Below are 26,263 nucleotides of genomic sequence, written 5' to 3'. Positions count from 1 at the left end.
CCGCCATTTTTTATGAGAGTTAAATCTGATGTCAATGTCATAATTCCTAAGTTTTGACAAATGGTACAAACTCAATTTCATACATCAGTGCAAATTCTAAAGTCAGATAATGAACAGGAGTTTAAGTTAGAAGAGTTTTACTGTAAAATTGGCATTGTGCATCATTTGTCTTTTGTGGAGACTCCACAGCAAAATGGTATTGTAGAGAGAAAACATTAGCATTTATTAAATGTTGCTAGGGCACTTTTATTTCAAGCTTCTCTTCCTATTAAATTTTGGGAAGATTTTGTCCTTACAGCAACTCACATTATTAATAGAATTCCTCAGCCAGTTCTTCACAACAAAACTCCTTTTGAAATGTTGTATCAAAAGCCTCCATCCTATTCACATTTCAAAGTCTTTGGTTTTTTATATTTTGCTATTACTTTACAACAAAACAAGAAAAAGTTTGATCCTAGAGCTAAACCATACATCTTTATTGGTTATTCTTTTGGTGTTAAGGGTTACAAGCTTTATGATCTAGAGAGTCATAAGTGTTTCATCTCCAATAATGTTGTGTTTCATGAGACAATCTTTCTTTTCAAAAATTTAGGCAACAAAGAATTTTCTCTTAAATCGGATTTATGTTTTCCTTTTTGTTCTTAATCACCTCCATCATATTCCTTTGATGATTCGATTTTTCCTCATAAAGCCACAATTTCCACTCCTCAACCAAATTCTTTTATTTCAACATCAGAAATTTCTTCTTATTTTGATGTTCTTCCAAATTCATCATTTGTTTCTGATTCTCAACCAGAATTTTTTTCTTCACAACTTGAAACTTCTTTTTATCCTAGGAGAAGTGGTCGCATCAAATGATTATCTAAATATGTAGAATCTTATCACTATGATTTACCTTCACTGACCTCTAATGTTACAGCATACCTTATTAGCAAATATTTGTCAGCTAGTCAGCTTTCTCCCACACACAAGGCTTTCACTACTAATCTCTCTATTATTCTTGAGCATACCACATTTGCACATGCTATTCTACATGTTCAGTGGAGAAATGCTATGCAAGATGAATTTACTCCTTTAGTCGAGAACAGAACTTGGGAAGTAGTTGTTGTTCCTGTTGATTTTCCAATAATTGGTTACAAGTGGGTATACAAACTTAAGTTCCTTGCTGATGGCAGTATTGACCAGTTTAAGGCTAGGTTAGTAGCCAAAGGTTACAATCAATAAGAAGGTTTTGATTATTAAGATACTTTTAGCCCTGTTGCTAAGCAGATAACTGTAAGGGTTTTTCTAGCTTTAGCTACTATTCATAATTGGTTTTTGTCACGATTAGATATCAATAATGCCTTTCTTAATGGTGACCTTATTGAAGATGTTCATATGGAGTTACCTCAAAGATTTGTCATTCAGGGGGAGTGTCCACCAAGGGCTAAGCTTGTTTGCAAATTGTGAAAATCATTATATGACCTTAAACAAGCCTCAAGGTAGTGGAATGCCAAATTTACAAAGACTTTGATTTAGTATGGGTTTATGCAATTAAAGGCTGATTATTCTTTGTTGACAAAGAAATCTGATAAAGGTGATTTCGTGGCTCTTGATAACTCTATGATATAGAGTTATTCGGGCTTAATTTTGATAGTAATTTAGCTTAGTTCTTGTTGAAATGCATAGAAATTAGTAGGTTTTAGTTAAATTATTTTAAGTTAATTAATTTAGGTGAGTCAATCTAATCTTAATTAATTTTGTGCTTAATTTAGTGCTAATATGATTCAGAAAGGTTGTTATTGATTTATTCATGCTTTTACAGGTGTTTAATGAAGGAAAAATTTTAAGAACAAGGAAAGCAATTTTGAGGTGTAGATTTTCACTGCACATGTCTCCTTATTTTGATCATAACTCCCACTACAGAACTCCAAATGAAATGATTCTTGACCATTGGAAAGATAAGAGACAAATATATAACTTTCATGTTTACCACTTCACCCAGTTCGATCGAGAAGGTGGTTAAAAATCTTGTCAAATTTGAATCACTGTAGTAATCCTAGAGCAATTACAATTTTTGCTATTCAATTGGTCGAGGTCATGGCTCAAATAGTCTAATATGGAAATCCTAGTTGGAATCAACTACTTTATTCACCCAACTTGGCCTAACTTCAAAGTCCTATAGAAATAACCTTTCGGAGGACTTTTAAAAAAGAAAACCAAACACCAGATTGATGACTGAGAATCAAGCCACAAAGTCATTGAAGTTGAGAAGAATTTGAAGGATTTAAGAAGATTTGGATGATCAAGATTATAATTCTTGAGTTTTATCTTTTTATTATTCTTTTGTTTTTCTTAGTTTGATGTTATTGTTTAAATTTAATTTCATGATGATGTGTGACTTGATGAGGAACTAAATTGTTTATCTAAGATTATGATTGAACACAATACATAGTCTGATTCATTTATATCTCTTTTGCTTATATTTAATGGATTTAAGTTGTTTATTTTATTCAATTCTTAATGCTTCTGATTGTCTAATCACCAATTAAATTAAATTAGAAATCTAGATTAAATCTTGATGAAGGAGATTTAGGTAGACCTTGAATAAAATAGCGTATGATCAAATGCACTTAGTCAATTAGGTGGTTTGATTTGCATATAGGGTAGACATACACCTATAAGCCATACGTAGCCAGGAGTAGAGCATAAACTTAATAAATCTTTCTTCAATTTAATTTTCATAGACATATAATAAATTAATTGGAAGAGATATTTTTATGAGAAACTCGACAGAGACTTGCGAATAATTTAGGACTCTAGGTTAGCAACTTAATCCATTAAACTGAGTTAAGAGAGAGAGACAATAATTAGATGAAGTATTGATGGACATCATAATCTTAAATCTGATAGTCACTCAAATTTAATAAAGTAAATTTGTTAATAGATTTTGGATTAGTTTTATTTTTAGTTTATTACTTTATTAGTTTTAATTATAATTTTAATTGCTTGGATAAGATTAAGGTGTGTCAATTTTAGTACTTAACAATAAGAATTAAAATAATTGTCTGTGGGATTGACACTCTACTCATCACTATATTATCTTTGCGATATGTATACTTACGTGGGTAAAAAATTGAACAATAGCTTTACTAGTGTATGTAGATGATATTTTAGTAACTAGTTCTAATGCACAAGTTGAAATTAAAGTGAAACAGTATTTGAGATCTAGATTCAAGCTGAAGGATCTTGGTTCACCTAAGTATGTTTTAGGTATTGAAATAGCTAGATCTCCTACAGGAAATTTATAATGTCAAAAAAAAATATTCATTGGATCTTATTACTAAACATGGTCTGCTAGGTTCTAAGATAGCTTCAACTCCAATGGAATATAATCAGAAGATAACAACTACTGATAAAAAAGAATTGTTGGCAGATGCTATGATGTATAGGCAGCTCATTGGGAAGCAGATATATTTGACTTTTACTAGGCCAGACATTGTGTGTGGGGTTCAAATTTTGTCACAATTTACGGATAAACCAAGGAATATATATTCATTTACAGAATTCTTAAATACTTGAAGGGTTCTCCTAGTTAGTGAATTTTATTATCTGCATCTTCACAACTGAAACTGAAAGCTTATTGTGATAGTGATTGGGTTGGTTATTTGACTACAAGAAAATCAGTGACAGGTTATGCTATTTTCATTGGTGATTCTTTGATAAGTTGGAAATCAAAGAAACAAAGTGTTGTAGCCAAAAGTTATACTGAAGCATAACACAGGTCAATGTCCATGACAGCCAGTGAAATTATTTGGTCGTTATTCTCGTTGACAGATTTTAGAATTACTTATTCAGGAGCTGGGGAATTATATTGTGATAATCAGTCTACCTTGAGCATATGCAAAAGTCCTATTTTTCATGAGAGAACAAAACATATAGAAGTTGACTATCATTTTGTGAGAGAGAAGGAGATTGCAGGACTTATCAAGCCAAGCTATATACAAACTTCTCATTAGTTGGCAAACTTATTTACCAAATTTCTCCTACCAAGACAATTTCAATTTTTACATAGCAAGATGAGTATTTTGAACATCCATGCTCATAATACTCATCTTGAGAGGGAGTGTTAGATAGAGTAGTTACACGTGAATAAGATTATACATGTTTGGCTTGTAAATAAATAGAATATTTATTTACTTGTAATAAGGTTTTTAATTTTCATTTTTTACACTGTTAATACTCTTGTATAAATACTTGAAACTAACTTTAAGTAAATGAAAAAGTTAGTTCATTTTCCTTGCTTTCTAGTATTTTCTTTTCTTTTCTCCAGGAGCTTTTCCTTCACTGTTAATAGATCTTGACAACTAACAGGATATAAGGAAGAAAATCATCAATAAATTTTAGAAGCAAAGCTTGTCTGGCATAGCAGGCAAAGATTTCTGGCATAACTTGGCCAAGTTTGATTCATGACCCATATATTTGTCTATGAATCTCACTTTTCCCCTTTCCTTCTCCAAAGGAAAAAGAGAGTAAACCATAAGTACCGAAGGCAAGTTAATATAATGCCATGGTATCCTCTCAAGCCACTAATGGTAACTGATATGGTGTTATGCACCCTTTTAAAATTAATCACACATTTGCAGGATGGATTATAGCTCTAACAGCACCCTCATCTAATACTAAAGAAAGAAAATTTTATACTACCATAAACACCAGATGTTTGCAAATCCTTCTAAAAATAGTACAACCACCATCAAATCTGGGCAATTGCCCAATCATCCGACATAGCACCATTACAGGTAAGGCTTGAAAATAGAAAAAAATATAGGAACATGTACACCTAAGCATTCCAAAGGATGGATCTTACAGCTTCAAACACCTTATATGAGTCTCATGAGTAATACTTGCGCTTGATTTTCCCATTTCCTTTTGATGTAAAGATGATAACGGACAATAACACTTGTCCAACAATTTCAAATACTTGCAACATCTACTTGTGCGTATAAGCATCTTCAGCAACTTAAGAAACAAGTGATTCCTGCTAAACCAAAAGTACGAAAACAATATTATAAAATAGCTTTATTGCATGAATCATATATGGTCTAAATACAATTTTTTAAGGTAATTTGATATATTTGTATAGGTTTAACATTTTAAGATTAAAAATTAAACATTACAAATATAGAATAACCATAATTTTCGTCTTAAATTTTTTTTGGGCTACACAGGTATGAAAACAATATATATAATTAAAACAGTGTAAAAGGATAAAACTTCATGTCGTTTTATGTCCAAAAATTGTTTTAGTTAACACATTATTAATTTTTTTTTTTTTTTGAAAAATGGGGCTTTCTTGAGCTCTACAAAGTAGGAAATGGAAAAGCATTACAGGTTACAAACATGGTCTTTCATAGAGGCATTACGGTTTCATAACCTAACTGTGCAAAAGAACAAAATAAAGTTTCTTCGGCACTGAAACCTTTGGTAAGAAAATGTGCACACTTGAAAGATAATTAACATCCTCCCTTGCAACTACCACTACCCTGTCCCCAAGAACTTGATGCTGCATGCCTTACCCCATGAATCTTGATTCCGACCAAAAGATGGGCCTTCATCAGTAGCATTTGATTGATTCCAAGTCCTAGCTTGATCTCCAAAGCCTGCTCCTTGGTTATCCCAACCTCCAACAGAGCCATGTCCTTGATTGTTACTTTCATTAACTTCCTTGTTACCTGTTGGATGGTTCCAGCTAGAACATTTGGTCCAACCTGATGAACTGGATGACTTCCAGTTGTTATCTTCACTCCCACCTTCTTCTTTTTTCTTTTTTTTTTAAAGGCATAGAAGATGTTATTTCATAAGAAGGGTTTACAAAAGGAACCCTATCAAGATGCCCTGTGAAAAGAAAAGCAGAGCATGCCAATCCTGGTTGCAATTGAGATCCCAGTAATGATTCTTTCCAGAGAACAGATTATCCCAATGCAACCAAGTTCACTATACAAAAAGGAACTCCCTATAGAAAAGTTCTCAGAAACAGTCTCCATATTCTCCAACAGGTTTCAAAACGCAGTAGGAAAATCTAAGCCAACAATTCTTAAGGTAACAATTAGCATGAACAGTCTTCCGTATAACATGCTCATTCATTAGCGTTATCATTTCCATACACACATCACAGGTCGAGAGTTCTCAGTATACCTGACTTGGTGAGATCATCAGCCTTCTGGTTCGCTTCTCTGTTTACATGGTGGATGGACTAGCGAGCAACTTTCTTATTCTATTCTCAATCTGCATGATCCACTTTCGAAGAAACCAAAAGGCTTTTCATGGGTGATTGACCCATAAAACAACATTAGTGGAATCGCTCTCCAGATCAAGTTCATGAGAGTTAGCCCATTTTGAAGCCGCAAAGATGGTGAACACTTCTTTGATTCCCAAAAGTTCAGCAAGGTTTGAGTCACTTAGCCCATCTGCTTCATGAGTTGAACCAGTGCCTTTATTCCAGCCACCTTGTTTTACATCGTTGGATTGATTCCGAATGGAAGATTGGCCTCCTTGTTTCCAAGTCTTAGCTCTATCTCTGGGACCTGTTTTACCATTCCAGCCTTGGTTTCACTTCACTTCATCATCACTTTTCCACCCTTCACCGTTGTTTGCCTCCTTGTTCCAGCTGAAAGATGTATCTTTAGCACAATCACCATTGTTCCAACCCCCATTTTGATCCCTCCTTCCACGTCCTCTACCACCAAAGCCTCCCCTATCACCACCTCTGCCTTTATCACCACTTCTAACTCCATTTTTAAATAATCTCTTCGAAGTATAGATATTAAAGAAAAATCATAAATGATTAAAGAATAACAAAATAAGGAGATAAATAGAGTAAATGATTTAAAATTAAGTTTTGATATAATTCATATGTAACTTAATTACTAATCTTTTACTTTAATAGTTGATACAATGAATCATGAAATCAAAGCAGCCAACAATAGTAGATAAAAGAGAATTATAGCTGCTTCAGCAATCATACATTCTTTGCCAAATCATGAATTTTTGAGCTACGTAATCGACAAATCGAAATGACATTGTTCCAGGAAAATGCCGCCAACCTTAATTAACTAATAATTTAGCACTCAAGGGTGCTGCTTTTGTTATATAAATTTTAGAGGAAATTGTGAAAAATGTTCAACCTTATAAGACCATTTCAAATATAACCCCTAATTTTTGTCATGACTTGATAAAAATACTTTTAAAGCCATTTTAGATAAATTAAACCATTTATCACAATTTTTCCTCCCGATTTCTCTCTTCGGCATCTGTTTGCTGTGTTTCTGATTTCTCTCTCACTATCCAGTATCCGTCTACTATGCTCTCAATTTCTCTCTCTCGCCATCCAACTCTCTCTAATTTTACCACCATCGCCATCTCTCTCTATCTATTTCTCGTCATATCGTAGTCAATCTACAAACTAAATAGCAGAGATGACATCAATATATGTTTTTGTGTTTATTGGTTTACATTTACAGAATCCCAAAGTTGATGGGTTGAAGTTATATAAGTGAAATTTGTAAATTAGAACACTATCCAGAATTGTTACACTTGTTACACGTCATGCCTGCATGTAACAATTCTAATGCATTTCGCATGTAATAAATCTATTGAATACGGCATGGTTTAAACATGGCATATAACTTGATTTCTATCTTTGTATTTCACTAGGATATAAACTATTGGATTTAAACACATTAAACATGGTATGTAACAACTTTTTTTTTTAACATGTCGTGTTTTTTTCAACATGGCGTGTAACTTAGGCCTTATCTTTGTATTTCACTAGGATATAATGTTGGAAAAATCACGAAACACAAAAATAAAGTTACCAAGGTACAAAATATCACTTAGGCTTAAGCCATGTGTTTACTTGAGCGCAAGGAGAAAATTCGTATTTTTTCAAGGCTTGGCCTGATATCATATGCGCACGAACTCACTTTCTTTTCTTACTTACAAGAAGCTCATAATGGGTTTGCTTATATAAAGCACTTAACATCTTTTGTACTTAGGTAATATGGGATTCAAGCCTTATGAAATATCACTATTTTCCAACAGATAAACTCTTAGAGTTAAACACTTTAAGCATATAATAATTTTTTTTTTCAATATGGCATGTAACAACTTTTTAAATAACTTTTTTTTCAACATAGCATATAACTTGGTCTTCATCTTTATATTTCACTAGAACATAAATTCTTAAAGTTAAACACCTTAAACATGGTGTGTAATAATTTTTTTTTCAAAATGATATTTAATTTTTTTTTCAACACAGCGTGTAACTTGATCTCTATCTTTGTATTTTACAAAGACATATAACTCTTTTTTTTCAACAAGAAGTGTAATAATATTTTTTTGAACATGACTTGTAAAATATTATTTTTTAAACATGACCTGTAACTTGATCTCTATCTTTCTATTTCATTAGGATATAAATTTTTTGAAGTTAAACATCTTAAACATGTGTAATAACATTTTTTCAACACGTGCTATCTTCTTTTGTCAGCTTTTATCTCATCACGATCATTCTTTCAAAGCCGACAAAGCATATAACCATTCTTATTCTTGAGCCCCAAATTAGTAACCAAACTATACTCATGCATTATCCACTAACTTACTTGTTGCGACACTCCACCCTTATACCACAACCTGTTCTTAAACCCTAGAGGCTGCACTGCTAAAAATGGGGAATATATTATTGCTTTGCTCGAATCTTCACCCATCCACGTAGTAGTGCCAACAGAGTGATTGATGCTTGAACCATTTTTAGATTTCTTCTTTAACTTTTTAACGAAGTAAAAATCGTCACCAGATTGAAGATTACACTCACCATACAAATCCCCTATTTCCCAAAGTTCTTTCTCTCCATACAAGTCAAAATCCTTGATTAGGTCTTGATCAAGATGCAGCATGGACTTGCCAGTGACTTTCGGAAGAGATAGCAGCACATTAGCGCAGCATCAGAAAGCTCAAACCTGATTCCCACGAACATGGTAGCAGCAGTATTGTCGATCGACCGTTGTGGAAGGGAAAGCAGAAGGTAGAAGAGTAGCAGATTCTTGAAGAGAAAAAGTACCTAGTGAAGCTTTTATGAGAGGTTGAACTTACGTGATGAATGAGACATAAGCTGGTAAAAGTAATTTTGTAGGCTTAAAATTGGGGCTTTAGAAAAGCCCAGCGCAGCCCAGCCCAAGTGTCCCAAGTGCGTGCCCTGGTTTTCTTCCAAACTAAGCAGACACATATACCTTCTTTTCCTCTATATAATTTCAGGGTCTCCGATCAAAACAAACTACGCCACCATAGCCCTCCACCACGCGGCCCCAAGCTAAGCTAAGGTAACCCTCTCCCTTCTCCTTTTCTTTAATTTTCCTTTGCTATCTTTTCTTCTGCTTACTTTTCGAATTTTTCGTGTTGGAACTCGACTAAAGAAAGAAAAGCAAGCAATAGAACAAATAGTTCAGTTAAAACTTAGATTGTAGAAGATAGGAGAAATAATGGTCTGAATATGGAAGAGATGAAAGGGTAAGGGACAGGAAAGGTAGGAAGTACTAGTTATTGTATAATTGTACTTTTCGTGAATTAAAATAGAGGTTTTAATATTGTTTGGTTTTATGATTGGCTGTGAGACACTAATCATAACTGATTGAAACCTTTTTCTTTCCCTTGCTTGGAGGAATAGAAAAAATGGGTTTTGAAGGGAAAGGGGGAGATGGTCAGTCTCAGTTTGTTTCCTTGCTCTCTCAACTTACTTACGTTTAAACTCGACTCGTTTTGTAAATGACTTTTAAGATTCTCTTCGAATTCGTTTATGCTAACTCAATAATTGAAACGAGTTTAGGGCAAGCTCGTTCACCAAGTGTTAGATGAATGTCACCTATCAATAAAACCTCCCTATAATCCATTAGATGATGAGTTTTACTGAGTTGCAAACTTTTGATGCCAATATGTATCCTTTTTAAGGAGCAAAAGGTTCATAAAAGATGTGTCTTGGTTAAGCATCTTTTTATTTTTCGTGGAAGTTTCAATTATTTGTTTATTTGTTATGGTCTGGGCTTTTCAATTGGCAAAAGAGCAACGACATGTATATGTTAACAAGAATAAATAGCGGTAATATTGTTCAGGTGTAACTTCTTGTTGGAGATGAAAAAGAGTCTCGTCTGTATTTAGTGATGACTTTGAGTTGATGATAATGCATGAACTTTGTGATACATAAGGCAATGGAAAGGCATCAACATGTCATAGTGAAATTAGAGATTTAAAGTGTGTTAGATATAATAGATAATAGATATCTTGTCTTTGATATTATATGTGTGTATTTATGTATACAAACATGCATATGATGTTCATGTACCTCAGGCTTCACTGGGTTTGTGAGAAGGGTCTTCTAAGTTTTTATGACAATGGTTCAAGATCTGTAAATCTTCCATGCACACGCTCACATACGTGGGTCCAAAAGTGGTTCTGTGATTAATTTATGGATATTTCATGGATGTGTGTAGGTTTATTAGTATTTCTATTCTTAGAAGAACTTGAAGAACAAGAGAGGTGTAAAAATTGCTTCTAGCAAGTTCTCAGAATCATACCAAGTCCCAAAGATATAAAGAGAGGCAAGAGGGCTTATATGCACAGCTTTAGCAACTTAGGGTGAGAAATTTTGAAGCTTGTTTAAATTTAAACACAAACCTGTCTACAAAAGAAGATATTTTGGGGGTGGGGGGTGGGGGAGAGTAGCAGTGGTTGTGAATTAAGTATTAGGGAAAATTTTGCAGCGCAGGTATAATATAATTTTTCTAGTTTGTTTTATTTTAACGATGCATTGCTTGCTGTGATCAGGCAATTTGATACTTTAGGCAACCACTTATTGTCTGGTGTTCAGCGCAATATCATGTAACTAATCTGCTAGTTGCATCATTTTAGCATTTGTATATCTTTTGTGACCTTAACATGAGCTTTACTGCTTGCAATTTTGCAGATTGTCACACAAGTTTCGAACTAGGTACGAACTAGAGTGAAGCTATCTGAGATTTTAGCATCGGCATCTTCATCTTTTTTGGTTTTGTGTGTCCACCATAAACATTATGGCGGTCCACACAAGCATTCAGCTTATTTCTTATTCTCAGGAGCTTGTGGATGGACAGCCACTCTATGTTTCTTCAAATTGCCTTCCTGTTAAGGCTTTAAATTATGAACCTGCTGGCCATGCTTTTCATTGTGCTGCTCTTAAACTCCTTGGCTGTGAAGAGGATGATACAGCGGAAGTTGATGATCAGAATGTTTCTAATGATAAGGAACAAGTATATATGCCATCGTCTGATTCGTATAGCAGCAAAGGAAAAAAGAAATCTGCTGCTGATGGCAAGCAACAAGATCACTATGCATTGCTGGGGTTGAGCCATTTAAGATATCTTGCCACAGAGGATCAGATTAGGAGAAGCTACCGTGAAGCTGCCTTGAGGCATCATCCTGACAAACTTGCTGCTCTTCTTCTTGCAGAGGAGACTGAGGCTGCAAAACAAGCGAAGAAGGATGAAATAGAGAATCACTTTAAGTCCATTCAAGAGGCATATGAGATTTTGATCGATCCTGTAAGGAGGAGAATTTATGACTCCACAGATGAGTTTGATGATGAAATTCCAACTGACTGTGGCCCACAGGACTTCTTCAAGGTGTTTGGCCCAGCTTTCATGAGGAATGGACGATGGTCGGTGAACCAACCTATCCCAACATTAGGCGATGACAGCACTCCACTAAAAGATGTTGATAATTTCTATAATTTTTGGTATAGTTTTAAAAGCTGGAGGGAATTCCCACATGCAGATGAGTATGACCTTGAGCAAGCTGAGTCTCGTGATCATAAAAGGTGGATGGAGAGGCAGAATGCAAAACTGTCTGAGAAGGCTAGGAGGGAGGAATATGCTCGGATACGGGCACTTGTTGACAATGCCTATAAAAGAGACCCTAGAATACTTAGGAGAAAGGAAGAGGAGAAAGCTGAGAAACAGAGGAAAAAGGAAGCCAAGTTTCGTGCAAAGCAGTTGCAGGAGGAAGAAGCTGCCAGGGCTGCTGAAGAGGAGAGACGCCGCAAAGAAGAGGAGGAGAAACGAGCTGCTGAAGCTGCTTTACAACATAAGAAAATGAAGGAGAAAGAGAAGAAGCTCCTTCGGAAAGAGCGAACTCGCCTTAGAACACTGTCTGCACCTGCTTTATCTCAGCATTTGCTTGATCTTTCTGAGGATGATGTGGAAAGTCTTTGTACGTCTCTTGGTATTGAGCAGCTTAGAAGTTTATGTGATAAGATGGAGAACAAAGAAGGGTTAGAGCGGGCTAAAATAATCAGAGATGCACGCGGATACAGTGGCAATTTGGAGAAAAAACCAGATGTAAAGAAAAGCTCAGAGCTGAATGGTTCTGTGGAGTCCAATGGAAGTGTCCTCTTGAGCAGCTTTGAAAAGAAGGAGAAACCTTGGACCAAGGAAGAAATTGAGCTTTTGAGAAAAGGAATGCAGAAATATCCCAAAGGGACATCTCGCAGGTGGGAGGTTATTTCAGAGTACATTGGTACAGGGAGATCTGTGGAAGAAATTCTGAAGGCTACCAAAACAGTCCTCTTCCAGAAGCCTGATGCTGCCAAAGCTTTTGATTCTTTTCTTGAGAAGAGGAAACCGGCGCAGTCTATTGCATCTCCGCTTTCCACTAGGGATGAAGTAGAAGGGGTTTCTACACCTTCTGGGACTGAAAGCAGTGCTGTGAAGACAGTTAGCCCAGAAGACTCTGGTAGAAGTGCAAATAATCCTGTTGATGTGGCTTCTGGTATTGGGGTTTCATCAAGTTCAGAACAAGATGTGTGGTCTGCTGTACAAGAAAGAGCACTGGTTCAGGCTCTAAAGACATTCCCGAAAGAAACCAGTCAGCGATGGGAACGAGTAGCAGCTGCCGTTCCTGGGAAGACTGTAAACCAGTGCAAGAAGAAATTTGCATCACTGAAGGAAAACTTTAGAAACAAGAAAAACGCGGTATAGTTATTGAATTGACACTGTTGGGTGCTGAGAAGAAACAAATCTTCATGAGGGAATTGTCTTGGTGTCTCCCATTTGGATTCAATTCTTTCCTTAGAAGCTAGGAACTTGCTTGAGCTACAACATGTGTAACGAAACTGACCTTTTTTCCTAGTTCCTACGCTCTGGCTTTTGTCCTGCTATGAAGCTTTTTATAGCTCATGTTTTTGCAGAAAGTAGCTTATATATTAATATAAATGCGCCACATTGCATTGATTTTATATGGATCAGTATTTGCATGGGATCCCCATGATTTAGCGGTTGCTGTTTTTTGTTTTTTTAATGCTTTATGGTTTCAATCATTGTATTGATATCACTAAGATAGCGATACTTTCTGACAGCATTGTATTTATTATATCATATCATTTTTAATATTATATGGTTTTTTCTATTTAATAAGTTATTAGCATCATTACATTGATAAAATCTTTTGTCCATTCTTCACAAGACAGTTTAAAAGTTTCCCCTTCTCTTTGCTCTACCTTTGTGGATGAGTGGTGCTGCCCTGCCCTGCCCTGGAAGATCCCAGGAAGAAAGAAAGAATCATCTGGTTTGGAAGATCATGTCTTTAGACTGAATTTCCCAGATCTGAGTAAGAAAGAAAGCATTCTTAGTGGGTTCAGGGCAATAAGAGAAGCTCATACAGTAACAGGCAATTTCTGAAGCAGTCATCCTATTCAGTTTCTCACAATTTATCAATGAAAAAAGGGTTGTTCTATTTAAAATTGAAAGGCTTTTCTTCCCCTTGTGTTTTAACTGAAAATGGTGACAATTAGGGATGTCAACGAGTATCCTATTATAGGGTACCTGTAGGTACCTTATCCGATTATATCGGGTTAGAATACTCTATAAAAGGGTTTGGGTAGGGTTCGGATAGTGATTTCACTATCCGAATCGGGTTCGGGTAGGATTCGGGTACCACCCTTTGGGTACCCGTTACCCGAACTCGATTAATATTTATAAATATTTTATTATTATTTTAATAATTAAATTAAAAATTTACAATTTTTCTATCAACTTTACAAGCAATTTTTTTGTTAAAAACTAACAAATATATGAAAAGTATGGTTACTTTAATTATTAATACGATGACATTAATATATTTAAATTAATAAATTATTAGATTGTTAATTATATTTAAATAATTTGAATATTATATCATATTATAAATGAATATAATTACTATTATATATATAAACTAATATACTTTTAATATATATACTTTAAATATAAAAATATTTACTTTCTATTTTATATTAACATTACAAAAATTATAACTTATAAAATTATTAGTTATAATATATATACTTTTGTTTACATAAACTTATAATATATATACACTTAAAGAAAGCTTTTGAGATTAGAATAGTTTTAGAACCTAAATGTTTTTTTTTAATCTCATGAACTTAAGAATAAATCTTTATAATTAATTAAATTAATTCATGAAACTATTATTATTAATTAACTTATAATGTCTTTTAATATATATANACTTTTTATTTTGTATTAATATTGCAAAAATTATAACTCATAAATTATTAATTACAATATATACATTTGTTTATATAAACTTATAACATATAATTCTAAAAAGAAGTTATGAGATTAGAAAATTTAATTGGGTAATTGGGTACCCATAAAGAAGATTTTAATAATTTTTTTATTTAATTGGGTATTTAAATGGGTTAGGGTAATTATAGGGTAGTAAGAATGTATTAGGGTTAGGATTAGGGTAGTAATTTTTAAATTATTCGAATAATTAATAGGATTAAGGTAGTTAATTTTTAATAGGGTTAAGATTGGGTATCTCGAAATTATAAGGTACCCGATCCGTTGACATTCCTAGTGACAATACTTATTTAAGTAAATGCTATTGACAGTGCCTCCTCCTTTCACTTTATCTAAGTATGTAGTATCATCAAGAACTTTGCTTGATCTCCTTAATCAGTGCTCAGGCCCAGAATCTGGTCTAACCATTTTCATAAGAAGTCTCCAACTGAGTTGTTAGTAATGTAAAAATATGTCACAAAGAGTGTTTGTGAATGATAATGAAACACATCTCACATTTTATTAAATTTTGTGCTATCATTTAATTTGGATATCTAATAAAAAAAATTTTTGACCCTAATTTGGATATCATTTAATTCATTAAATTCGTATAAAAGTTAATTGTAATTCGATTAAATTTTGATGTCGTATAATTAACTCTAATAATAAAAATGAGATGAAACGAGATGTTGATAAAATTCTTAAATTCAAATTGTAACATTTCCTCTTATACCTAAATAGAAAAACCCTTCCGCCTACAACTTGAGAGTGAATGTAAGTGTTATGAATTCCGCATTAATTAAAAATGACATGTCACAAATTCCGCATGAGTAACATATGAGATGGGTCTTAAATGACATGTCACAAATTCCGCATGAGTAATGTAAGAGATGGGTCTTAGAGCTTATAACAAAGAACTTTCCTCCACCTAATATATATGTCTTTTGGATTAAAATGTGTACCCGTGACAAATAAAATCAAAACTTATCTTTTATGAAAAATACCAAGATCAAACTAAACTCGGAGCAAGATAAGTTTGTCTCTTTTACGGGTGAAAGAGTTATATCTTTTGGATTAAAATTATGGATCTGTGAAGGTAGCTCTTGGATGGGAAAAAGCATTTTGCAAAAAATATCAACTATTATATTACTCTTAAAAATAAAATAAAAGCTGTCCAATAACATGAGATGCAGCTTTTCGATCCAATGAAACGAAATGCTGCATTAGCTTAATGTACATGAATGGACAGTTACGATGAAGTCGAAGATACCTGAACATCTGAAGAAAGAACAAATTAAGGAATCTAAAACATGTATAAATAAATAAATAAATAGACAATCAATCATAGAAATTATCATCTACCAATTATGATGAATCTGGACTTGTGAAAATCCCCTAAACTAGTTGGTGAAAATACCAGAGCTAGCTACTTTAACTTGATATTCATGTCAACATTCTTTGTCCCATCAGGTTCGATTAAACTATCAAAGATTCAAAGTTTATTCAGTTCAGTCAGAACCTGAACAATTGTTTTCTCTTGTCCGAACCCAGAATTTTCACCATTAATTCTTTTGCATAGATGCAAAGACAATGACACATACATGCAAACATAGAAATCATTTTCTGAAGCAGAAAGCGAGAAAACCCAGATATTGTTAATCTAATAAACAGGCAATAGTTTAGCAGGATGATGCTTTGCTTGTGTATCATGCCAATAGAAAGATGTCCTGAGTAGGGATTCACTGGAAAGAAAGATATTCCTCCAAAATAGAATGTTAGCCGCGTACAGAACAAGGGCAGCATTTCTTTTGTTTTTTTTTTTTCTTAATTATTAAATTAGTTCCTGTATTTTATAAAAATTATGATTTTGGTTTTTGTATAATAATTTATGTAAATTGAGTTTTTATATTTTTTAATTTTATTAATTTCAATTCAAATCCTAACATGGATCAATTTTTTACCGTAAAATATGCTGACGTAACATTGATTAGATTGACAACAAATTTATAGTAATGTGGCACTTGTTGACTCTGTGAAAAATATTGACGTGGCAGTTGTTGACATGGCAAAAAATACTTACGTGACCTTTTTGTAATTTGCACCTAATGAATGCTAGTTTTTGATAATAATTAAAAATTCAAAAATAACAAACGTCAATACAATAAATGTCATGTCAATACATAATTAACGCCACATTAACTAAAAAGAACAAATTATCTCAATTAATGTTATGTAAGTTTGGTCAAAATATATTGAAAAATACCAAGACTCGATTTACACTAATTATTATTCAAGAATTAAATCCATATTTTTTTAGAAACAGAGGGATTAATTACAAAATTTAAACTTTTTGTTTGGTACATAAAATAAGGGGGCCAATAGGTTACTACATGAGTACACACTTTCAAAACTAGCTTCACATAAGTTGTGTTTGACATTGAATAATTAAATAACTATGTCCAGCTGAGGACAGACAAAGCTTGTATGCATCAGTCACCAAACCAAGTAAATGATTCCCATGGAGAGGATTCCTAGATGGCTTTGCTTTCACCGATAACCCCTGCCTTCTTTGGAATGTTAGCTTTCATCAAATAGCAATTATATTATCGAGGTAAACCTAGGAAACATCGATGTATACAAGCAAAGGCAAAGGCAAAGGCTATATCTTCTCAATACAACAGAAAGAAACTCCAGGGCCTTAGCTTGGATATTCGAATATACGCTTGAATTGATTCCAGAGATGCTTGCTTGGATTCACCACCAACCTCTACTCTACAATTTTCTTTAAACCTTCTGCTTCAAATTTTTAGACACAATCATCAGTGGGCTATCAATGGGAAGGAACTAATTTTTAGAAGAGTTCTTTCTGCTTTTCTTGTCTTTTCTTTTCTTTCTTCTTTTCCCCTTCTAGTGTTTTCAATCTTATCATATTCCCTTCATTTTGCTGTACATGTTTCTTCTGTTTCTGATATAGTTAACAAGTTAAAACCTTGAACAGAATCCTGAACTAGAATTCATAGTACTAGAACTTATAAAAGCTTTAGACTACTGATGCTTTCCTGGCAATAAATGGTTGGGTTGTTCACTGAGAGAAACGCTTTGAATTCAATTGCAGCAATGGTGAGAAACAGCACCGTATGTGCAAAGATTTTTCTTTAGCAGAAATACTGAAAAAGCATTTGCTACAAGTAAACTGATCATTAAATATTTCTGTAATCTTCTACTTGGTTTATTCTTGGAAGCATAATACCACTGTGCAAAATAGTTTTGGAAACTTCAACCAAAGTAATCATGGCAACAGAAGCTGAAAGAGTGGTGGTGATCCTGGATGCATCAAGGGAACTAGGTCTAAGCACAATCAAATGGGCCCTGCTAGGCTTACCACTTAAGCCTGGAGACAAGCTTATACTTCTTGGAATTCTTCACCAGGTTAATAATCCTAGTACGTTATCTTTCATGGGAGCTGGAAAACTCAGTAAGAATTCATGCGTCTTTGTTCTTGAAAAGGAGAAGGAAAAAACAATAGATATGATAAGTAAACACTTGGATGAATCACATTTGAATGCTTTTGCTAACTGCCCTTCTGCTCAGTTTCTTCTATCTCCTTTTCCTTATCTTCCTTTTCATTTTTTTTTTCTCAGTGGGGTATAGGATCAAGGTTGATCCTAGTTCCATGTTTGGAACAAACAGAAAGATCATTGCAGAAGAAATGGAAAGAAAGATAGAAGAGTACAAAAAGCATGCTGAGATAGTGAAAATATCCGAACGATGCAAAAAGGGGCAGGTCTGATAAAATTTTTCACTGCCTGAATAACTATTTATTGCTTTTCTAGTCCTTGTTCTTGCTATCATTACCAGTTCTTGCAGTTTCAGCATATGCAATTTGCTAAAGCATAATTACATGTCTTTCCTTAAGAACATAGTTAGTTACTAATATAAAGAATCTGAAGCTTTCTATGATTCTATCTGCCTAATAAATGTGAAGACATTAGAACTTGAAAATTCAAAACAGATTCATGTAGGAACAACTATATGTCAGTTGAAGTTCTTAGAGATTTTGTTTTGATCCTGAGTAATTCTGATTACATTTTTATGAAACATAAACATCTGCTCAAAATAATTGACTTCCTGGATAAAGGGTCTCTTGACTGCTCGTAGGAGATCACTTGATGAGTTGAGGTGCTTATAGCTTTATGCACATAGCTGAACGTAAACGATCCCCTCCCCTGAACTGAACTGCATGACTGGATTACAAATAGGCCATATTTATGGATAATAAAATTCAATAGCAGGCTCACATCTTTTTGGTGACAGCACGTCATGGTTAAAGTGTTTAATGTAGTATGGCTGGCTTGACTTTTCTCAGATAGAATTCCGGATAGAGATGCGAGCAGGTTCTCCTTTAAAGGCAGTTGCTTCAAAAGCTGCCAAAAGACTTCATGCAACATGGATAGTACTTGACAGGTAAGCCATGTGATTATTGCAAACAAACTGTGCATCAAACTCATGAATTCATTCAGTGCCAGGTTATTAGGCTGATAAATGGATCTTTTTTTAACTCATAAAATAAGTTAAAAATTTAAAAAACTCCGTTCAAAACTCAATACATGCCCAAGTAACAGTAGATAGTAAAAGATTTTTATTGTATATTACTTGCATCATGTTAAAGGGAGGAAAAAGGGTTTGGCCATGGTGCCCTGCTATGCAAGAGTGATTTGATTCAAGTACAAATCATAAGAGATAACAGAGACATTGCAAATTGCACTGAAGGTTAAAATGAGTGGAGTTGTATGGATCAAGCACTAAATTCGGAATGGTAAATTACAAGCTTGATGGCATAGTTAATGTCAGAGTTAGGAAACATAGTGGTAATATTGCAGTTTGTTTCTCATGGAGGTTACAGTACCCAAGTCAGAAACAAATGCCTACTTGCGCAAAGTTCATTATGATAGGTTTGGCCTAAAGACATCACCTCCTCTTATTGTAAGAGGTCTACTTCCATTCAGCATTTATTGAAACTGAACTTTTTCTTTCACTTGTTTTCTTCTCATAATCATGAACCAACAAGAAGATACTGAATAGAGTAATGTTGTATACAGTGCAGAGAAAAGATACCTGCAACAAGCAGCTTCTGAACAGAATTACATGGATCTAAACAACAAAACAATAAAAATTTAGGAAACAGATAAGCTCACACCACATTTGTTACTAGGTGCTTCCAGTCCTCCAATTTCCCAAGGAGTATCTTCTCTAAGGCTTGATAAACATATTCTGGACATTGATAACTAGATGTCATCTCTTCCATCAGTAATGGATCAAACCATTTTAGGAGCACCTTAAAACTGAAACTGCCAAGTACTTACTTCCTTTTAAAAGAATTAATGGCCTACTTGGGCTCAGTATAGCATCTCCCAACAGCCTTAGTGATCTATCATGTATGAATTTAGAGCTGTTCTCCAAATTTTCTAAGGGTAGCACAGCTGAAAGAAAAGAAAAAGATTTCTACACCCTTTTATTCTGCAGAAAAGCGGAGGTAACAAATATATTGAAAAGAGGTATGCAAATTCTTGATTGTAGAGTGCTAAGTCTGGCTTGCTGCAAATGGATAGTACCTTAAATTTCTCTTGTTTTGATCAGTTACTATTAGTTGACTTCTTGCTTTAAAGTAATATTTCTCTTTAACTGAAAATCTGGAAGGCTAGCAAAGCTTCATAGTTCATATGAATTGAAGTTTTAACAACAGAGGTCATAGTGACTCTTTTCTTCATTTTTTTCCCTTTTACTGTATTCAAATTTAATATCGTTACTCAAGCCAATCCCCAACCATTATGCTAAGCTTCAAAGGGAAAATAACTCCATTTTTATTTCATGAAAGAAGTGCAAATTGAAGTTCAAAAACCAGGGAAAAGAAGGAGGAAACAAATAAGGCACTAGAAAGTTTTCTTCCAATGATTTTTAACCCTGTACACTGTTATCTTTGAGACAGGCGCTTGAAGAATGATCGGAGATACTTTTTAGAGAACCTATCATGTAATATAGTGAGGATGAAGAAAGATAACAATGTTGAAGAGTTAAGAGGACCAAATGTTAGGGATAACTATAAAGCACCTGCTGCAAGGAAAAGTAACGTAACATATGCTGAAATGATTCCCGCAACTAGCCCCTGCAAAGTACAGACTCCTCGAAGTAAGTTATTTGTCAATCATTAGCATAATGATATTTTTAACTCTTGAACCATGGTGGGAAGCAACTCTACAATTTTCTCCTCGCAAACTTATAGTAAGGTTTCTTTGGGATGATGCAATGTACTTGAGTATGTTCATGTCAAGAAATCATGAAGAGTTCAAATATATTTTCATTTTGTTTCAGAATCTCAAAGGGTTGAGAACACCAGCTTAGTGAAAGAACAAGGAGGTGAAGGTAGTGGAGAGCATCCATGGCTTTATAGTAGGAAATCCACCTCATATTCAGCTTCAACTTCAAGTCGTGGAAGTAATAGAGCATCAACTTCAGGTTATAATGAGTCAAAGTCTCCTTCCTCACATCTTCATGATGAAGAATACACTACAACTACAGGACCGGAAACAGGAGGAGAGCATTCCCCATTATCCATCATTGAAAGTGGAGACCAGAAAGACTTATATAGTCCAGATGAAAATGAAAAGCAACATAACCACAATGATGATTGGATGGGGAGAAATCCAGGGGATCAGGTATTCAAAAATTCAATTTGCTTAATATGCCAGAATAGAAGACCAAAGATAGGGTGGATGAGAGACTTCACTTATGCAGAGCTCCAAGCTGCTACAGATGGGTTCCATGCAAGGAACTTCCTATCAGAAGGTGGATTTGGTTCTGTCTATAAGGGAGTGATAAATGGGTTGAAGATTGCTGTAAAGCAACATAAATATAATGCAAGCCTCCAAGGAGAGAAAGAATTCAAGTCTGAAGTTCAAGTGCTTCGGAAAGCTAGACATGAGAACCTGGTCATGCTTGTTGGGTCTTGCTCTGAAGGAAACCACAGGCTACTCGTATATGAATTTGTCTGCAATGGTTCACTGGACCTTCATTTATCAAGTAAAGACTGATTCAGAAGAGCTTTCAGATTTACTTCTCTTTCACAATGAATTACCAAGATCTGATCTTGCATTTTCGGATTCAGTTGTAATCAATGTATATTATTTCTTGCTAAATTGATTGCAGAGCACACGAGAAGACCTCTTACTTTGGAAAAGAGAGTGAAGATAGCGCTGGGAGCTGCTAGGGGCTTAAAATATTTGCACGACAACAATATCGTCCACAGAGACATGAGGCCAAACAACATCCTTGTAACACATGATTTTGAACCCCTGGTAATGACCAAACTACATTCACTACTATATATGGTAACTATGGAAATGTTTCTAGATCTCCCTGCCTATTTATTGAAGACAGTGATGTTTATTTGTTTAGGCTAGCCTTAGTTCAGTCATGCATCTTATACTAATGGATTCTCGTTCAGATAAGACTGTTGAGAACACTGTTCATTATTTAAAATAGCAACTATCAGTGTTGCAGCCTTGCAGCATAATTGAGACATGTTTAATCAGGTCAATACAATTAAGCACTCTGGTGAATCAATATTTATCTTGTCCTTGATGTATTGAGTCTAGGTAAAACCAGTTAGCATACAGATGATATAATTCAATACTAACTCCTATTCTGCAATTACATTTTCTGACCTCAACTAATTGAAGTTCCTAACCCGTTCACCACATTAGCTAGGAGATTTTGGCTTGGCAAAAACTCAACAAGAAGACTCGGATCAGTCATCGGAGACAGTAACAAGAGTTGTTGGAACTCTAGGATACTTGGCACCAGAATACGCAGAATGCGGCAAAGTGTCAACCAAGACAGATGTTTATTCCTTTGGGGTGGTCCTGTTACAGCTGATCACTGGAATGAAGACGACAGACAAAAGACTTGGAGGGAAAAGTCTTGTTGGATGGGTGAAAGTCTCAAAACTCAATACTTTCTTAACTAGATCCTAACATATGCCCCATGTGGCATTTTTTGACTGTTATGAACTAAGGCCACCTTCTATATTGCTAAGTTGTGCAGTTCATTAAATAACCCAACCAGCTAAAGAGTACATCAAGAAGTTTTCTTAACCCTGTCAAATAATTATTTCAACTCCAATTGATTCTATGAAATTATGCTATATATCTTTTCAAGAGGAAAAATGAATAAACACATAGAGGTCTGGAAGTGAGAAAATTTATGCACTAGCAATAATTTGCAATAAGGTGTTACCTTGTTTGCAATTTTGTAGTCATCCACCTAAAATGACATGCAGGCGAAAAGGAAAGAAGGAAGAGTCTTCCACTACTAAAGTTTACAATTCTTTTTAAGTATCAGGGTTCATTACATACAGTTCTATCTTCTTGCAGGCAAGACCACTACTGAAAGACCGGAACTACCCGGATTTGATTGACCCCAGGATTCTGGAGTCACATGATGTCCATCAACTCTTTTGGATGGTTCGAGTAGCTGAAAAGTGTCTCAGCAAGGATCCTCAGAAGAGATTATCAATGGATAAGGTAAGTTCTGAATAAGTCTTTGAACTCAATATTCAATGCTACAGTAATTCAGCAACATCCATCTCAAAATCTAAGTATTCACATGCTTGTAACACTTCAGCTATCAATATATCCGAAACCTTAACTTTTCCTTCATATGTGTTCTACTCATCCATCATTAGGACCTATGGTGCTGATATACTTAGTTATCAGTCATTATATGAGACCAGTCTTAAAGAAATCCAAACAATCAAATTAGTAGGAGTGGAGAAGGTGGTGTAGTCATGCCCCTAGGGGTCTTGAACTAGTATAATCCCTGGTAAAATGCAGGAAAAACTTATGTACTATCCTTTGAATCTATTCAGCATTGACTTTTGTTGAATATTATAAGATCATACAGACAAAATTCACAAACTAAAAACGTAAAGATCTTTCCTATAACTTAGCTGCAAAACTTTAAACACCTAAAACACTTACGTTAGCAAATGATTTCACTGTATAATTTCCCTCCCGAGGAGTTCTGATATGTTCATGTAAAACTCCCAAACAGCCAGAGCATAGATAGCACTGCCAGATCAATCTTTACCAGCCTCTTTGGACATAAATCTCAACAGCTAAAACCATATGAACATTTGGCTTTATCTTTGTTAATTAAAAATGCTCAATCTTTATGATTAAGCAATACTATTGCAGGTGGTCTATGCTTTAAACTACATAATGGACTGTGACAGCGTATGTGGCTTCAGAGACTTCTCACCTGCAGAATCAGATAAAGTGAGCAGAGACTCTTGTGAGTCACAGTCACCATCTCCCTGTGATGATGATTCAACCTTTACAATAGAAATTACCAGCCCGAGTCATTTTAGTGGAAGACTTCCACCATCACCTTCCATTTCAAGAAAATCAAGTGCATCCACCCTTTATGGTGAATAAGCATCAGGCAGTAGGAGTAGTCCTGAAAGATATTTCTGATGAGGCGATTTTTCACCTTTCAAAAAAATATGAGGCGATTTTGTTTTCATTTTACCATGACCAAATCTTGATGGTTAATGCTTGTTAATTATCTTTTTGTTCATCCGTTTCTCTTGAAAAGGATTTCTGGAGGAATTCTTTGAAGGGAGTTGTAAGTTCCATAAGCATGCTGCATTGCATTGAAAATTCTTCCTGTTCTGTAAAATGTTTCAACATCTACATGATGTATGCATAATCAGTCTCAATTAATAGGACTATTAGTTATGATGCAACAACAAAAAATGAAGCAAGAAACATGGAATAAGATCAAAGATCCATGTTAAAGAGCAAATTAATCACACTCAATGGATATTCAATCACCCTCAGGTCTAGGTGTAAGCAAGTTAACATGATTATTACAAAGCTACATCACCTTGGTTGCAGAAGAACAATTCTTCATCCAATTAGCATTCCATCCTACCAAGTACTAACAAGCAAGCTGCTCATAGTATCCACATCAGATCAAATATCTCTAGTCTTTCATCCATAATAGGTATCCACATAATCTCATCATACTAAGATCATATTGTTCTAATCATGTTCCTTCAAACTAAGTCAATCATAGCCTTTGGAGATTTTGCTACAACAGAATCGGTAAAATGAGTAGAAAAGTAATTTCCCAAGAAAAGGGCTACCTGGAGTATGACAGTGATATGGATGTGTCGAAATGTGCGGGTCCGGGAACCCAACCGCCAGACGCGGATGTGAAAACTCATTAAAAAATTAAACTAGGAGTCGCCACCAATCTTTTTTACTAGGTGCGATTGGCCACCTATTGACTTGATTCTAATCGATGAAAACTTAAATTACTTTTAAGCCCACCGAAAAGAATCTTAAATTGGTCTACGATTTTCTAGATCTAGGTTCGGGAGTACGGTTACGCCCAGGGAAGGATTAGCACCCCCGGGACACCCGTTCCATGAACGGTACCATTTTTAGATTATCCTATTGGGCTTTAATTTTTAATTTCACTATATTTTCTTAATTATTATTCTTTTATTTTATCTCATATTTAACCTAGAATGGCATGCAAATGTGAGGCAAGATGAAATGCGTGGCATGGGATAAAAATGCCGGACGAATGACCTTTTATCGAGGATATTTTCCCGAATCCGCCCATCATACTGGTGGGACTCGGGATATTCTCTCACCTAGGGAATTATCCGAGAAACTCGCCTTCGTAAATTCGACGAATAATTCCCGTCATCGGGGTCATCGTACGTTTTCTTTTTAAAATAATATTTTTGTGCATAATGAACCTAATTCGGGCAAAAGCCTTTTGTTAAAGATGGTTCTCGAGCCCTCCCATCATACTGGTGGGACTCGAGGACATCTTTTCACCTAAGAAACTTTTCGAGAAATACCCGCCTTCGCAAGATTTTCGGAAGATCCCATCATCGGGGCTTAAACTCAAAATAGAAATGTTTATATGCAATGATATGATTCAATATATATATGCTATGCTAATACAATTATCTATTTTTTGGTCATTTATTAATATTTAATTATTTTTTGATTACCTTTTTTATTATCACATTTTCTACTTTACTTTTTATCATTATTTTTTATAGTTTTCATTTTTTTATTTTAAGTTCTTATATTTTCCTTTCATAATTAGATAAATTGTTTATAATTCCATGTTATTTTAGTGAACAAAAATTTTCTTTTTTTTTATTATACTATTTTTATTTTATATATTTTTATATTTTTATTATTATATTTTTCATAAGCAATCTTTTATTCAAACCTAATGTCTAAGATCTTATTATATATATATATATATTTATTATTTTTTTATTTTTTATTTTTTACATTTTTTTATAGTTTATGCCATTTAATATTCAATGCTTAATTTTAAATTAGTTGTTTTTTTATTATTTATTTATTTAATGTCATGTATATTACATTTTCACAAATTAATTACTTACTATATATTCGAATTATTAATACTATTTTTATCATTATTTTTATTATTATTATTTATTTATTATTTTTATTGAATGACTTTGTGTTGTTAAATTTTTATTTATAAAAATTTCGGGATCTTGAAATCGAGGCCCTCCCATC

The 26,263-nt window shown here is 34.2% G+C and overlaps 2 protein-coding genes across 2 annotated transcripts; both read left to right on the top strand.

Moving 5' to 3' along the window:
- LOC18586990 (dnaJ homolog subfamily C member 2) lies at positions 9,273-13,336 on the top strand. The gene is made up of 2 exons (XM_018129565.1): positions 9,273-9,359; positions 10,997-13,336. The coding sequence occupies exon 2, from the start codon at positions 11,103-11,105 to the stop codon at positions 13,041-13,043; it is 1,941 nt and encodes a 646-aa protein (XP_017985054.1). The 5' UTR covers positions 9,273-9,359; positions 10,997-11,102; the 3' UTR covers positions 13,044-13,336.
- On the top strand, positions 17,919-24,311 carry LOC18586989 (inactive protein kinase SELMODRAFT_444075). The gene is made up of 9 exons (XM_018129034.1): positions 17,919-18,102; positions 18,269-18,411; positions 18,994-19,091; positions 20,614-20,817; positions 21,007-21,704; positions 21,831-21,979; positions 22,388-22,615; positions 23,057-23,206; positions 23,879-24,311. The coding sequence occupies exons 1-9, from the start codon at positions 17,919-17,921 to the stop codon at positions 24,116-24,118; spliced, it is 2,094 nt and encodes a 697-aa protein (XP_017984523.1). The 3' UTR covers positions 24,119-24,311.

Source organism: Theobroma cacao, chromosome 10 (assembly GCF_000208745.1).
Source record: "Theobroma cacao cultivar B97-61/B2 chromosome 10, Criollo_cocoa_genome_V2, whole genome shotgun sequence".
In the NCBI taxonomy this organism is placed as follows: Eukaryota; Viridiplantae; Streptophyta; class Magnoliopsida; order Malvales; family Malvaceae; genus Theobroma; species Theobroma cacao.
The sequence above is the reverse complement of the archived record's forward strand: the minus strand, read 5'-3'. Positions and strand labels throughout refer to the sequence as shown.